This window comes from Bos mutus, chromosome 8 (assembly GCF_027580195.1).
Source record: "Bos mutus isolate GX-2022 chromosome 8, NWIPB_WYAK_1.1, whole genome shotgun sequence".
Taxonomy (NCBI): domain Eukaryota; kingdom Metazoa; phylum Chordata; class Mammalia; order Artiodactyla; family Bovidae; genus Bos; species Bos mutus.
The window spans coordinates 46,786,349-46,800,771 of NC_091624.1; the positions used below are offsets into that span (position 1 = coordinate 46,786,349).

Here is a 14,423-nt window from a genome sequence, read left to right on the forward strand (position 1 = left end):
ACACAGATCCCTCATTCCCAGGCCCCAGATAATCAGACAGCAAATAATTTTACCAAATGGAAAGATTCCGTGGTTCAAAAGAAGTGAACTGAACTGGATAAATGAGAGTAAACGTCATCCTATGAAACAGACTTAGCACATGATAGGGAAGAACTTCCAGAGTCCAAGGTCTGTTGTCAGCTGTTGACAGTGAAATGAGAACATTTCACAGTTGTTAAAGATCGCTTTCAGATGAAAAGCTCAATTGATAAATTATTTTAAAAAATGCAGTATTGAAAGTGAACAGCAGACTGGATACTATAATTTTATAATCAAGTGTGAGACAAGCTTAAGGCAAGACAAGCTTGAGAAACTGTTACAATTCAGAAAAAAGACAGTTGGTGAGCAAATTAAGAGATACAGAGGACAGATCTAGGTGATCCAATGTGCTTACTGTAAAACCAGAAAAAGGCAAAAGGATGGACAGAAGAGAGAAGAATACTATGTAAAATTAATGAAGAATTACTTAACCAAATATATATAATGAAAAACCCATCAGTTTTCAAGAATAAAAGAAAACTGTACACATGCAGCACAAGTGAACACTGGTTATGTATAAAAGGAAAAAGTTCAAATATGAAGGAAATGGTAGTGGGCCATGAACCAGCAAGTGTCAGAATGAATGCCTAAATAGTTATAATTAATGTGTTTCTGAAGCAATGCAAATTGTTTATTAAATTATAAAAAAAATGATCTTGAATTAAAAGGCTCAGTGATTAAAATAAACTGGAAAGTATACATGTGCAAACTATTAAAAAAAACAGGGTATATTTTTGCATGGACAAAAAATTGGTGGAGGTATACAGATACACAGAACATGCAGATGAATTTTAGGGGGATTGTGAGGCTATAGATAAATTTAACTTTTCCTCATCTGTATTTATACTTCTTAATTTTTTTTCTTGCTATGAGCATATACTGGCCTTGGAATAAGAAGATAAGCCAAACTGCTTTTTTAAGAAAAGAAAAGACCAGTGACTCAAGAAATATTTAATGAGAGTTGTTCCAGATTATTGGTTCTTTTATTAGTAATCTGAGAGTGATGGGAGGTAGAGAGTGGGTGTACAATGTTTGTAGTACCTGGCCTTGTTATTTAGGCTCAAGACTACAGGAAGACTAAGTGGATGTTGACAGAGCTAGTGACCATAAAAGGAGAGCCAGTGGGAGAAGATGAAGTGCTTCACTTGTTATGGGTTTGAGCTCCATGAACTGCTGTAATGAGGCTGTGACTAATGGTAGTGACCAACTGCAGGAAATGGGAGGATTAGGAAACTGTGGATGCCGCCTATAGTGTTATTGTTGTTATTTATTTCATTTGAGGCCCTTTTACAGGAAAGCCATCATCTGGCCTTGGTCCTGTTGAACTGGCAGCTGTCATTGCTGGACCAGTCTGCTTTGTCTGTATCTCACTCATGTTGATGGTCTATATTTGCCATAACCGCACTGTCATTCACCATCGAGTGCCAAATGAAGAGGATCCCTCGTTAGATCGCCCTTTTATTTCAGAGGGTACAACGTTAAAAGATTTAATTTACGACATGACAACATCAGGTTCTGGATCAGGTAATGTATTTCTTTCTTTTTCCTAAAATGTCTTTTTAAAATTAACTGTATTTATTAGTTGGCTAAGCCAGCTGGAGAATTTTGAGCATTACTTTACTAGTGTGTGAGATGAGTGCAATTGTGCAGTAGTTTGAGCATTCTTTGGCATTGCCTTTCTTTGGGACTGGAATGAAAACTGACCTTTTCCAGTCCTGTGGCCACTGCTGAGTTTTCCAAATTTGCTGGCATATTGAGTGCAGCACTTTCATAGCATCATCTTTCAGGACTTGAAATAGCTCAACTGGAATTCCATCACCTCCACTAGCTTTGTTCATAGTGATGCTTTCTAAGGCCCACTTGACTTCACATTCCAGGATGTCTGGCTCTAGGTGAGTGATCACACCATCATAATTATCTTGGTCGTGAAGGTCTTTTTTGTACAGTTCTTCTGTGTATTCTTGCCACCTCTAATGCTTCTGTTAGGTCCATACCATTTCTGTCCTTTATCAAGCCCATCTTTGCATGAAATGTTCCCTTGGTATCTCTAATTTTCTTGAAGAGATCTCTAGTCTTTCCCATTCTGTTGTTTTCCTCTATTTCTTTGCACTGATCGCTGAGGAAGGCTTTCTTATCTCTTCTTGCTATTCTTTGGAACTCTGCATTCAGATGCTTATATCTTTCCTTTTCTCCCTTGCTTTTCACTTCTCTTCTTCTCATAGCTATTTGTAAGGCCTCCTCAGACAGCCATTTTTCTTTTTTGCATTTCTTTTCCATGGGGATGGTCTTGATCCCTGCCTCTTGTACATTGTCACAAACCTCAGTCCATAGTTCATCAGGCACTCTATCAGACCTAGATCCAACCAGTCCATTGTAAAGGAGATCAGCCCTGGGTGTTCTTCGGAAGGAATGATGCTAAAGCTGAAACTCCAGTACTTACTTTGGCCACCTCATGCGAAGACTTCACTCATTGGAAAAGACTCTGATGCTGGGAGGGATTGGGGGCAGGAGGAGAAGGGGACGGTAGAGGATGAGATGGCTGGATGGCATCACCAACTTGATGGACATGAGTCTGAGTGAACTCCGGGAGTTGGTTATGGACAGGGAGGCCTGGCGTGCTGCAATTCATGGGGTCACAATGAGTCGGACACAACTGAGCGACTGAACTGAACTGAAGCCAGTTGGCTAAGTTTGTAAAAATTTGGGCTAGTGTGAATACTACCCCAGGTTTGAACCTTAATATAGGTCTTTAAGCTAGGTTTATATCTGACTGTGGCTAGTTTAGGAAGGACAAATTAGAAGTGACTGACTTGTCAACATTTCATCAGTAAGTCACTTTCACATTTGTGTGAATTTCAAAGCATTCTCACCTTCTCATGACTGTGTAAGATAAAAAGGATAAGGACAGTTATTCTTCTATAGCTGAGGCTGAAGTTCAGAGATGTTCAAATAATCTGCAGTTACCCATTCTCTTCAGGACTGTTTAGCAGCTTTATTATTATATTTGAAAGCAGGTATGACAGTGTATTTGAAATCGTGAAGGCTATTTGCTTTTTTAACATGAAATTGCTGTCTTTGGCTCAGGCCAGTTCTTGTTGTTTTTATTAAACTAATGAATTTTTTTGTCATTTTCTCCCTTAAGAAAATGCCTGATCACCTTTTTATTTAATACAGCTTTACGGATCCATGGCCCTTCTGATATTTGCTTTTCTCAGTTTGTTGATTTATGTGGGATCAGAAATAGATTACCCAATTGCCTGAAGCAAATTAACTTCAAATAAGGGCTAGATTAATGGATACAAAGATTTAAATATATATGTGTAAAGAAAATTTCACAAATTATATATCAAGTGATTAAAGGAACTTTAAAGCAGAAATTATGACTAGGGTAAGCATATGGCTCTGAAGCATAAAATCACAGATACACAGAAAGTTCACATGATGAAAGATGCTTTATTTCAAGGGAATGAAGGTATATTTTAAGGGATGTATATGTATATATGTTCATTCATTTAAGTGTGAAGAAACTGATTTCATGACCTAAAGTTTTCTTCTATAGAATTTGACCGTAAATATTCCATGAGTTCTGTCCATGATTGCTAGGATGCATACAGGCTTACGAAGGAGCCCACATCTCTTAAGGCAGCCTTGTAGGGATTCCTGAGACTCCTATGAGGAGGGAGGCAATTAGAAGTTGGATTAGAAGGAGCAGCCTTAGTTCTGAAGATGTGACACTCTGGGCAGAAATGGTGGAGGAGTGACGAGAGATTATTTTACAGCTTCCCTGGGGTTCCCCTTTGATTCTGAGTTAAAGGGTTCTCAAAGAATATCTGGCTCATTCCAGGAGGTATCCTGGAACAAAATAATATCTTAAGCAAGGACCAAAGTCACGGAAAATTAGGGTGGCTTTAAATCATTTGGAATTAATCCCTCGGACCTGCTCTCTTGTGGCCAAACTTAAACCCAAGGAAATCAAAGCAGCTCATGCCACCTGGCACAGTGTTATGTATCTTGGCTTCCTAAAGGATTAAAAGAAATCGCTGTCTGGATGGCAGTTGATTTCTAAATGAGAATATATTTACCTTTTAAGATACAGATATGAAGTAAAGAATTCTATATTTCTAGATCTGTCAGGGACCCAGCTCCACTGTCTGAAAGCTCTCTTTTTTTATGCCTCCTTTCACCATGTAAAAACTTGTCTGCATTGTTTGCCAGCTCTGTGGCTTTGGGCAGTTAGCTGATGTCTCATGCTGGAGTTATTTCATCTTTAAAATGAAAATAATGAACCCTGCCTGGTGTATGTCATTGAATTTGTTGTGAGATTCAAATGAAACGATACGTTTGCGTGAAAGCACTTAGGCACTTGGTAGATTGTAAAGTTATATCCAAATGACAAGTGTTATTACTCTTATTGAAAAGGTATTTGGGAAAAAAATCTGACGTACAATATGAATTTGCTGCATTTTACAAAAAAGCTTAGTTTAAGGCCTCTTTCCCTGTCATAGTTTATTCTGTGCTGAATGGCTTCCAGATTTATCCAGACAGAAGCTATCTTCTGTTGAATGATAGCAGAAAGTGCTTTTCCTCCTATTTATTACAAAGCCTGAATGCCACTTCATGAATGGAACTCATGCCTCTGAGTAAGTCAAATGTCTGTGAGTAATACCCTTTTTAGTTCTTTCAGTCATTGAAGAAGAGGTAAAACAACATTTTATGTTATGAATTCAAACGTTTATTACTCAGTACCATATTTGAGGAAGGGGCCTATCTCTCTCTTTCAAAGACTGTACTTTTTAACTTAGGAATTGTGGGAGCCAATAGAGAGCTGGGTTCTGGTACCCACCTCTAAACTTAAAGTTAACCTTACGCCTGTTGCAGGAATCTGCACCGCAGGTTGTGCACGTGCCTGTCTTTAAGCATATGCCTCTAAGCAGTCATTAGACTGAAAACTGTGTGTGGACATGCACATGGGTGTGTCCGTTTTGGAGAATGTAGATCTCTTAGCCCAGTGTTCATCATGTCTTGTTCATGCTTATGATCTCTTTAATGTATGCATATTGTTCTAGTCTTATTTCCATTGTTCACTGCTTGTGAAGGTGCTTGGACCATGCATTTTTCCCTATTGTAGCTTCCTCTCAAGCAGTTCTAAAAGGTACAGAAGCAGAGAACATTGAGATCTATCTTAGGCCTGTTTATTTTTGTCTTTACAAGAAAACTATTACTTTTTTTTTTTTTTAATGCTCAGATACTTTGCCTGATAGCTCAGTTGGTAAAGAATCCGCCTGCAATGCAGGAGACCCCGGTTCAATCCATGGGTTGGAAAGATCCCCTGGAGAAAGAAAAAGGCTACCCACTCCAGTATTCTGGCCTAGAGAATTCCATGGACTGTATAGTCCATGGGGTCGCAAAGAGTCGGACACAACCCAGGGACTTTCACATTTGACTTTGAATTCTAGTTCTGCATCTGTCAATGGTGAAGGGGAAGACAGACTTTTCCTTGTCCTCTTAGCCTTTCTTGACAGTACCCTTTACACAGTCTTGAACGTGTCAGGCGTTTCCAGACTTCCCATTTGCTATTCCCCTTTTTTATTTCTTGCCGTTCTAACTTCAAGATCAGCCTGCTGAAAGGAACCTTTTTTCCCGTGTGTTTTTAATATTTATTTATTAGTACATAAATAAATATAACCCTGGTGGCTCAGACAGTAAAGAGTCTGCCTGTAATGCGGGAAACCTGGGTTTGAAACCTGGGTTTGATCCCTAGGTCGGGAAGATTGCCTGAAGGAGGGCATGGCAACCCACTCCAGTATTCTTGCCTGGACAACCTCCATGGACAGGAGCTACATTCCATACGGGCTACAGTCCACGCAGTCACAAAGAGTCAGATACGACTGAGCGACTAAGCACAGCGCATTTAATTACGGCTGCACTGGGTCTTCACTGCTGCAAGCTGGTTTTCTCTAGTTGCAGCTAGTGGGGCTACTCTTCATTGCAGTGGCATCTCTTACTGCAAGCACAGGCTCTAGGTGCATGGGCTTCAGTCGTTGTGGTGCGTGGGCCTAGCCGCCCAGCATGTGGAATCTTTCTGGACCAGGGGATCAAACTTGTGTCTCCTGCATTGGCAGGGGGATTTTTAACTGCTGGACCACCAGTAAAGTCCTTGAAATGAACTCTTATGTATGCTTTACATCTTTTTAAGTACGTGGTGTGGCCCTGCTCAAAGGCTTTAGTGTCTACTGTATGTACTTTCAGTATGTTAGTGTCTACTGTAAACATAATTAGGAATTGGTTATTCATAATACAAATGAGCTCCTTCATTTAATTTCTACAGGTTTATTTTTAACCAGCAGTCTCCTTGTAAAAACAACTGTTTACAATTAGACTGCTAACTACTTTGCAGGAAGTTGGGGGGTGGATGGATAGAGCAAGGGAAAGGAAAGACCTATTTGAGAAGCTTAAAGATGAAAAGAGACAAAGATTTAATGTTTGTATTTATACGCATTTCACACTAGAAACCAAAGAGAGCAGATAATTTCATTTACCCCTGTTGGGTTAATTTGATCTGTAGTAGGCAACTCAATATAGATTACTTGTGACACAGATTTATGCATATTAGACTACATAAACAGTGTAGAACATGATGTACACTGATATTTTAATTGTCAGTGCCAGTATAATTTAAGGTGACAGTTCTTAGTCCATGAACTATTAAGTGAATTAGAATAGTCAAAAATACAGTTACTTAAATTTTATAGGTAAATACTTTTATATAAATGAAGTGTGATAAAATATTGAAAACTCCGTATGTTATAATCAAGCAAATTCATTTGGTGAGAAAACTGCCAACATCTCATCACCAAGGTAAGTTACTTGGCATCATTCTTTAAGATATTAGTGTTGTGTGGGGAGCCAGTTCCTAGCACATCAGATCAGATCAGATCAGTCGCTCAGTCGTGTCTGACTCTTTGCGACCCCATGAATCGCAGCACGCCAGGCCTCCCTGTCCATCACCAACTCCTGGAGTTCACTCAGACTCACATCCATCGAGTCAGTGATGCCATCCAGCCATCTCATCCTCTGTCGTCCCCTTCTCCTCTTGCCCCCAATCCCTCCCAGCATCAGAGTCTTTTCCAATGAGTCAACTCTTCACATGAGGTGGCCAAAGTACTGGAGTTTCAGCTTTAGCATCATTCCTTCCAAAGAAATCCCAGGGCTGATCTCCTTCAGAATGGACTGGTTGGATCTCCTTGCAGTCCAAGGGACTCTCAAGAGTCTTCTCCAACACCACAGTTCAAAAGCATCAATTCTTCGGCCCTCAGCCTTCTTCACAGTCCAACTCTCACATCCATACATGACCACAGGAAAAACCGTAGCCTTAACTAGATGAACCTTTGTTGGCAAAGTAATGTCTCTGCTTTTGAATATGCTATCTAGGTTGGTCATAACTTTCCTTCCAAGGAGTAAGCGTCTTTTAATTTCATGGCTGCAGTCACCATCTCTAGTGATTCTGGAGCCCAGAAAAATAAAGTCTGACACTGTTTCCACTGTTTCCCCATCTATTTCCCATGAAGTGATGGGACTGGATGCCATGATCTTCGTTTTCTGAATGTTGAGCTTTAAGCCAACTTTTTCACTCTCCACTTTCACCTTCATCAAGAGGCTTTTTAGTTCCTCTTCACTTTCTGCCATAAGGGTGGTGTCATCTGCATATCTGAGGTTATTGATATTTCTCCTGGCAATCTTGATTCCAGTTTATGTTTCTTCCAGTCCAGCGTTTCTCATGATGTACTCTGCATATAAGTTAAATAAGCAGGGTGACAATATACAGCCTTGATGTACTCCTTTTCCTATTTGGAACCAGTCTGTTGTTCCCTGTCCAGTTCTAACTGTTGCTTCCTGACCTGCATACAAATTTCTCAAGAGGCAGGTCAGGTGGTCTGGTATTCCCATCTGTTTCAGAATTTTCCACAGTTTATTGTGATCCACAGAGTCAAAGGCTTTGGCATAGTCAATAAAGCAGAAATAGATGTTTTTCTGGAAGTCTCTTGCTTTTTCCATGATCCAGCAGATGTTGGCAATTTGATCTCTGGTTCCTCTGCCCTTTCTAAAACCAGCTTGAACATCAGGAAGTTCATGGTTCACATATTGCTGAAGCCTGGCTTGGAGAATTTTGAGCATTACGTTACTAGCGTGTGAGATGAGTGCAATTGTGCGGTAGTTTGAGCATTCTTTTGCATTGCCTTTCTTTGGGATTGGAATGAAAACCGACCTTTTCCAGCCCTTGGCCACTGCTGAGTTTTCCAGATTTGCTGGCATATTGAGTGCAGCACTTTCACAGCATCATCTTTCAGGATTTGGAAGAGCTCAACTGGAATTCCATCACCTCCACTAGCTTTGTTCGTAGTGATGCTTTCTAAGGCCCACTTGACTTCACATTCCAGGATGTCTGGCTCTAGGTCAGTGATCACACCATTGTGATTATCTGGGTCGTGAAGATCTTTTTTGTACAGTTCTTCTGTGTATGCTTGCCATCTCTTCTTAATATCTTCTGCTTCTGCCAGGCCATACCATTTCTGTCCTTTATCGAGCCCATCTTTGCATGAAATGTTCCCTTGGTATCTCTGATTTTCTTGAAGAGATCTCTAGTCTTTCCCATTCTGTTATTTTCTTCTGTTTCTTTGCATTGATCGCTGAAGAAGGCTTTCTTATCTCTTCTTGCTATTCTTTGGAACTCTGCATTCAGATGTTTATATCTTTCCTTTTCTCCTTTGCTTTTCGCTTCGTTTCTTTTCACAGCTATTTGTAAGGCCTCCCCAGACAGCCATTTTTCTTTTTTGCATTTCTTTTCCATGGGGATGGTCTTGATCACTGTCTCCTGTACAATGTCACGAACCTCATTCCATAGTTCATCAGGCAGTCTTAGCAGATCTAGGCCCTTAAATCTATTTCTCACTTCCACTGTATAATCATAAGGGATTTGATTTAGGTCATACCTGAATGGTCTAGTGGTTTTACCTACTGAACGGCCGAGAGGAGCTACCCCGCATCCGAGGTCAGGGGTAGTGGCCGAGAGGAGATACCTGGCGTTTGAGGTCATGGGTGGCGGCCGGGAGGAGATACCCCATGCCCCAAGCCCGAGGCCAGGCGCCACGGGCGGGAGGAGCTAGCCCATGCCCCTAAGCCCAAGGCCAAGGGCGGCGGGCTGGAGGAGCTACCCCAGGCCCGAGGCCAGGGGCGGTGGCCAGGAGGACCAACCCCACGTCCAAGGAGCCGTGGCTGCACGGGCGCAGGAGGGCCTAGAGGAGCTGTCCTAGCACATAAATTAGTAAATTTCTTGTCCTGAGATGGTTTTTGTGATCATTTTTAAAGTTAGACCAGAATTCACTTCTCTTGTTTCTGGTGTTTACATACTTTTTTCCTCCCATTCTTAAAACTTACCAGACTCATCTTTCTGAACTAAGATTTGTAAATCATTTCTTCCCATTCATGGCCCCCTTTCAGAAATGTTTACCAGTTCCTCTTTCTCCTACAGCTCTTCACTGGTCATCTGGAGCTTGGCATTCAGTACTCCTCACATTCCGACGCAGCTTCCCTCCTGTTCTACTGTTTTACTACACACGTCCCCATTCTGCTTATCTAAGCTGGTTCCCTAAACATGTATCATCTATCTCCTTCCTTCTACTTTTGCTTGTATATTCCTCCTATCTAAACACCTTACCTTCTCTTCTTCTTTAGTCCTGTCCCTTCTGTAAACCCAGTATAAATTCAGCTTATCTTTTAAAGCCTACCTTGACTGTTAGGAGTTTCTGGATCCTTTTATTAGTTTCCTTTTTATCATGAATTACTGATTTCACAAATTTACTCTGTATTTCCTCAGTGAGATTTTAAGTTTTTGGGTCATTCTTTAACACCTATCCTGGGTTAGAAACACATACTAATATTTTGTATTGAATACTGTTTATTTTTATCCTTAGGTTTACCATTGCTTGTTCAGAGAACAATTGCGAGAACTATTGTGTTACAAGAAAGTATTGGCAAAGGTCGTTTTGGAGAAGTTTGGCGAGGAAAATGGAGAGGAGAAGAAGTTGCTGTTAAAATATTCTCCTCTAGAGAAGAACGTTCATGGTTCCGTGAAGCAGAGATTTATCAGACTGTCATGTTACGTCACGAAAACATCTTGGGATTTATAGCAGCAGACAATAAAGGTCAGTGACATTTGCTTCTCCTCTGAGTGTAACAAAATATATTTTAATTCATTCTACAAATAAGACTACTAAACACTGTCATATTTGATGAGAAATGGATGTTTGTCATATTGATTAGACCTATTAAGTAAAACAGAATACATTAGAAGCCTTTAGAAACAGGAACTGCTAAAAGATTTTCTTGATTCTTGACATGTTCCTAAACCTCTAATTACTTCATAAAGTATAAAGAGCTATTTAAAAAAACAAAAAATGAAACTATATGCTTTTGTTAATTTGGTTCTGGGAAGTTAGATATTGAATATAGTCATAACAGAGAAAAAAAATTCATAAGCTCTTGTTGCCCAGAGTTCTGAGATAGACTAGAGCTCAGATACGTTTCCTTTTATTCTCCTCCTGACCATTAGGGCATTCTAGTATTTCCTAATGAGCTTATTTATAGGGAGAATAAAAATAACTTTTCAAGTGTATTCTGTGTTTAAATTTCTAGGGCTAAACAGATTAGTCTTTTAAGTAAACTCACTTAGAGAAATGGTTTCTCTAAAACCACCTAGATCTTGGTAACCATGTGGATGAACCCTTTCTTGCCTGTGGTACACAGGTGATTGAGGCCAGGGGTCAGATCAGATGCTGAAGCAAGTGAGGAAGCCATGTGTGTAGACAGTCAGGATGAGCAGTGACTAAAAAGTCACTTCAGACTGTACTTACTTTTCTGGCTTCAGTTTTTATAGCAGTGCCCACAATCCCTACCTTTTAGCTTTTGTCAGAGACTTGCATTAAACTCAACTCTCATTGTACTTGCTTTGAATCAAATGTATTTCCCAGCATTGCTATTTGTTTTTTTAGAAAAATGCTTTCATTCTTTTTTAAAGGCCATAACCATAGTCATCTTTTTACTCTTCTCCCTTCCCATTTTCTTCAATAATATTTATTTCTTCAAAATGTTAATAGTGTTTAATCTTGGTGTTCATGGGTGATTTTGATTTTTCTTGTTGTTTCTCTGTATTTTCAAATTTATTTACAACGAACATTACTTGTTTTTTTTTAACTTTTATTTGTAGAAAATATCCAGTATACAGAAAAGTAGAGAATAGGATAGTGGATTCCCATTCAGTTCAGTTTAGTCACTCAGTCGTGTCCGACTCTTTGCGACCCCATGAATTGGAGCACTCCAGGCCTCCCTGTTCATCACCAACTCCTAGAGTTCACTCAAACTCACATCCATCGAGTCAGTGATGCCATCCAGCCATCTCATCCTCTGTCGTCCCCTTCTCCTCCTGCCCCCAACCCCTCCCAGCATCAGAGTCTTTTCCAATGAGTCAACTCTTTGCATGGGGTGGCCAAAGTAGTGGAGTTTCAGCTTTAGCCTCATTCCTTCCAAAGAACACCCAGGGCTGATCTCCTTCAGAATGGACTGGTTGGATCTCCTTGCAGTCCAAGGGACTCTCATTTCTGCTTTATTGACTATGCCAAAGCCTTTAACTGTGTGGATCACAATAAACTGTGGAAAATTCTGAAAGAGATGGGAATACCAGACCACCTGACCTGCCTCTTGAGAAACCTATATGCAGGTCAGGAAGCAACAGTTAGAACTGGACATGGAACAACAGACTGGTTCCAAATAGGAAAAGGAGTATGTCAAGGCTGTATATTGTCACCCTGCTTATTTAACTTACATGCAGAGTACATCATGAGAAACGCTGGGCTGGAAGAATCACAAGCTGGAATCAAGATTGCCGGGAGAAATATCAATAACCTCAGATATGCAGATGATACCACCCTTATGGCAAAAAGTTGAAGAGGAACTTAAAAAACCTCTTGATGAAAGTGAAAGAGGAGAGTGAAAAAGTTGGCTTAAAGCTTAACATTCAGAAAACGAAGATCATGGCATCCAGTCCCATTACTTCATGGCAAATAGATGGGGATTCCCATTACCCAGCTTCAAAAATTATCAGCTCATTGCAAATCATATTTGAGTTCTGATTCCATCTACTCTGCCCCCTTTGAATTATTTGAAGCTAATCCCAGCAATACATCTTTTCCCTATGAATATTTCAGTTTGCATCTTTAGATTATAGGGAATCATTTTTTTATGAAACATAACCATACTACCATTGTCAATTTAAAAGATGCCATCAAGTACCTAGTCAGTTTCATATTTCTGCAATTGTTTACTTATTGGTTATTCATTTTTAGGATCCATTGCATTTGGTTGATATTTATCTTAAATCCTTTAAAAACACTGGGGATCCCCCCCCTTTTTTCCCTTGCAGTTTATTTGTTAAAGAAACTGGATTATTTGTCCTATAGAGCTTATCATATTCTAGATTTGCTAATTGAATTCGTACAGTATCTCTGAACTTGCTCCTGTATAATTTGAAAACTGGTAGTTAAAATTAGAAACTGAATTTGATTATCGGTTTTCTGACTGAAAATATTATATGCTTTCTACATATTGTATTCTTTCTATTGCACCTCATCAGGAGGCATATATATGTGATTATCTACTTTTTGTGACCTGGGGTGATGATGGATGTAAGTAGCTGTTATCAATAGATACTACCAATTTGGTATTGTTTAAAAACAAACAAAACTAGTACTTATAGTCTGACCAAGTCCTTAGTTTTCATTTTCTTCTCTCAGACACCATTTTTCTTCTTCCCCAATGCTTTAAAACAGTCAATATATTCTGTGAGTATGGAGTTTTTACTTTGCCAATAAAGGTCCGTCTAGTCAAGGCTATGGTTTTTCCAGTGGTCAGGTATGGATGTGAGAGTTGGACTGTGAAGAAGGCTGAGCGCCGAAGAATTGATGCTTTTGAACTGTGGTGTTGGAGGTGACTCTTGAGTCTTATGGACTGCAGGAGATCCAACCAGTCCATTCTAAAGGAGATCAGTCCTGGGTGTTCTTTGGAAGGAATGATGCTAAAGCTGAAACTCAGTACTTTGGCCACCTCGTGCGAAGAGTTGACTCATTGGAAAAGACTCTGATGCTGGGAGGGATTGGGGGCAAGAGGAAAAGGGGATGACAGAGGATGAGATGGCTGGATGGCATCACCGACTCGATGGACGTGGGTTTAGGTGAACTCCAGGAATTGGTGATGGACAGGGAGTGCTGCGATTCATGGGGTCGCAGAGTCGGACACGACTGAGCAACTGAACTGAACTGATGGGAGTTTTTTTAATTTTTTTATTGAAGGATAATTGCTTTACAGAATTTTGTTTTCTGTCAAACCTCGACATGAATCAGTCACAGGTATACGTATATCCCCTCCCTTTTGAACCTCCCTCCTCATCCCACCCCTGTAGATTGATACAGAGCCGTTTGCGTTTCCTTAGCCATACAGCAAATTCCCATTGGCTATCTATTTTACATATGGTAATGTAAGTTTCCATGTTACTCTTTCCATACATCTCACCCTCTCCTTCCCTCTCCCCACATCCATAAGTCTATTCTGTTTCTCAACTGTTGCCCTGTAAATAAATACTTCAGTACCATTTTCTAGATTCTGTATATATGCATTAGAATATGATATTTATCTTTTCTCTGACTCACTTCACTCTGTATAATAGGTTCTAGGTTTATCCACCTCATCAGAACTGACTCAAATGCATTCCTTTTTATGGCTGTCAATGGACATCTAGGTTGCTTCCATGTTCTAGCTATTGTAAATATTGCTGCAGTGAGCAATGGGATAGATGTATCTTTTTCAATTTTGGTTTCCTCAGGGTATATGCCTAGGAGTGGGATTGCTGAGTCATATAGTGGTTTTATTCCTAGTTTTTTAAGGAATCCCCAAACCATCTTCCATAGTGGCTGTATCAATTTACATTCCCACCAACAGTGCAAGAGTGTTCCCTTTTCTCCACACCCTCTCCAGCATTTATTGTTTGTAGACTTTTTGATGATGGCCATTCTGAATGGTGTGAGGTGATAATACCTCATTGTAGTTTTCATTTGCATTTCTCTAATAATGAGAGATGTTGAGCATCTTTTCACGTTTGTTAGCCATCTGTATGTCTTCTTTGGAAAAATGTCTGTTTAGGTCTTTTCTCCACTTTCTGATTGATTGGGTGAGTTTATTTCTTAATAGGTGCTTTTGTTTTCTGAAACCCTTGTTAACTCATATGAAGGCTCTAATTT

General features: G+C 39.9%; 1 protein-coding gene across 5 annotated transcripts in view; it reads left to right on the top strand.

The window, feature by feature from the left end:
- The window catches only part of TGFBR1 (transforming growth factor beta receptor 1), a 75,242-nt gene that overhangs the window by 34,092 nt on the left and 26,727 nt on the right, over nucleotides 1-14,423 (top strand). For 4 of the 5 annotated variants that reach the window (XM_070375548.1, XM_070375551.1, XM_070375550.1 and 1 more), the window contains 2 exons: nucleotides 1,360-1,602; nucleotides 10,050-10,280. In XM_070375548.1, the coding sequence (XP_070231649.1) occupies nucleotides 1,360-1,602; nucleotides 10,050-10,280 (474 nt within the window). The remainder of the gene's footprint in view (nucleotides 1-1,359; nucleotides 1,603-10,049; nucleotides 10,281-14,423) is intronic. The other variant, XM_070375549.1, reaches the window with a different exon arrangement.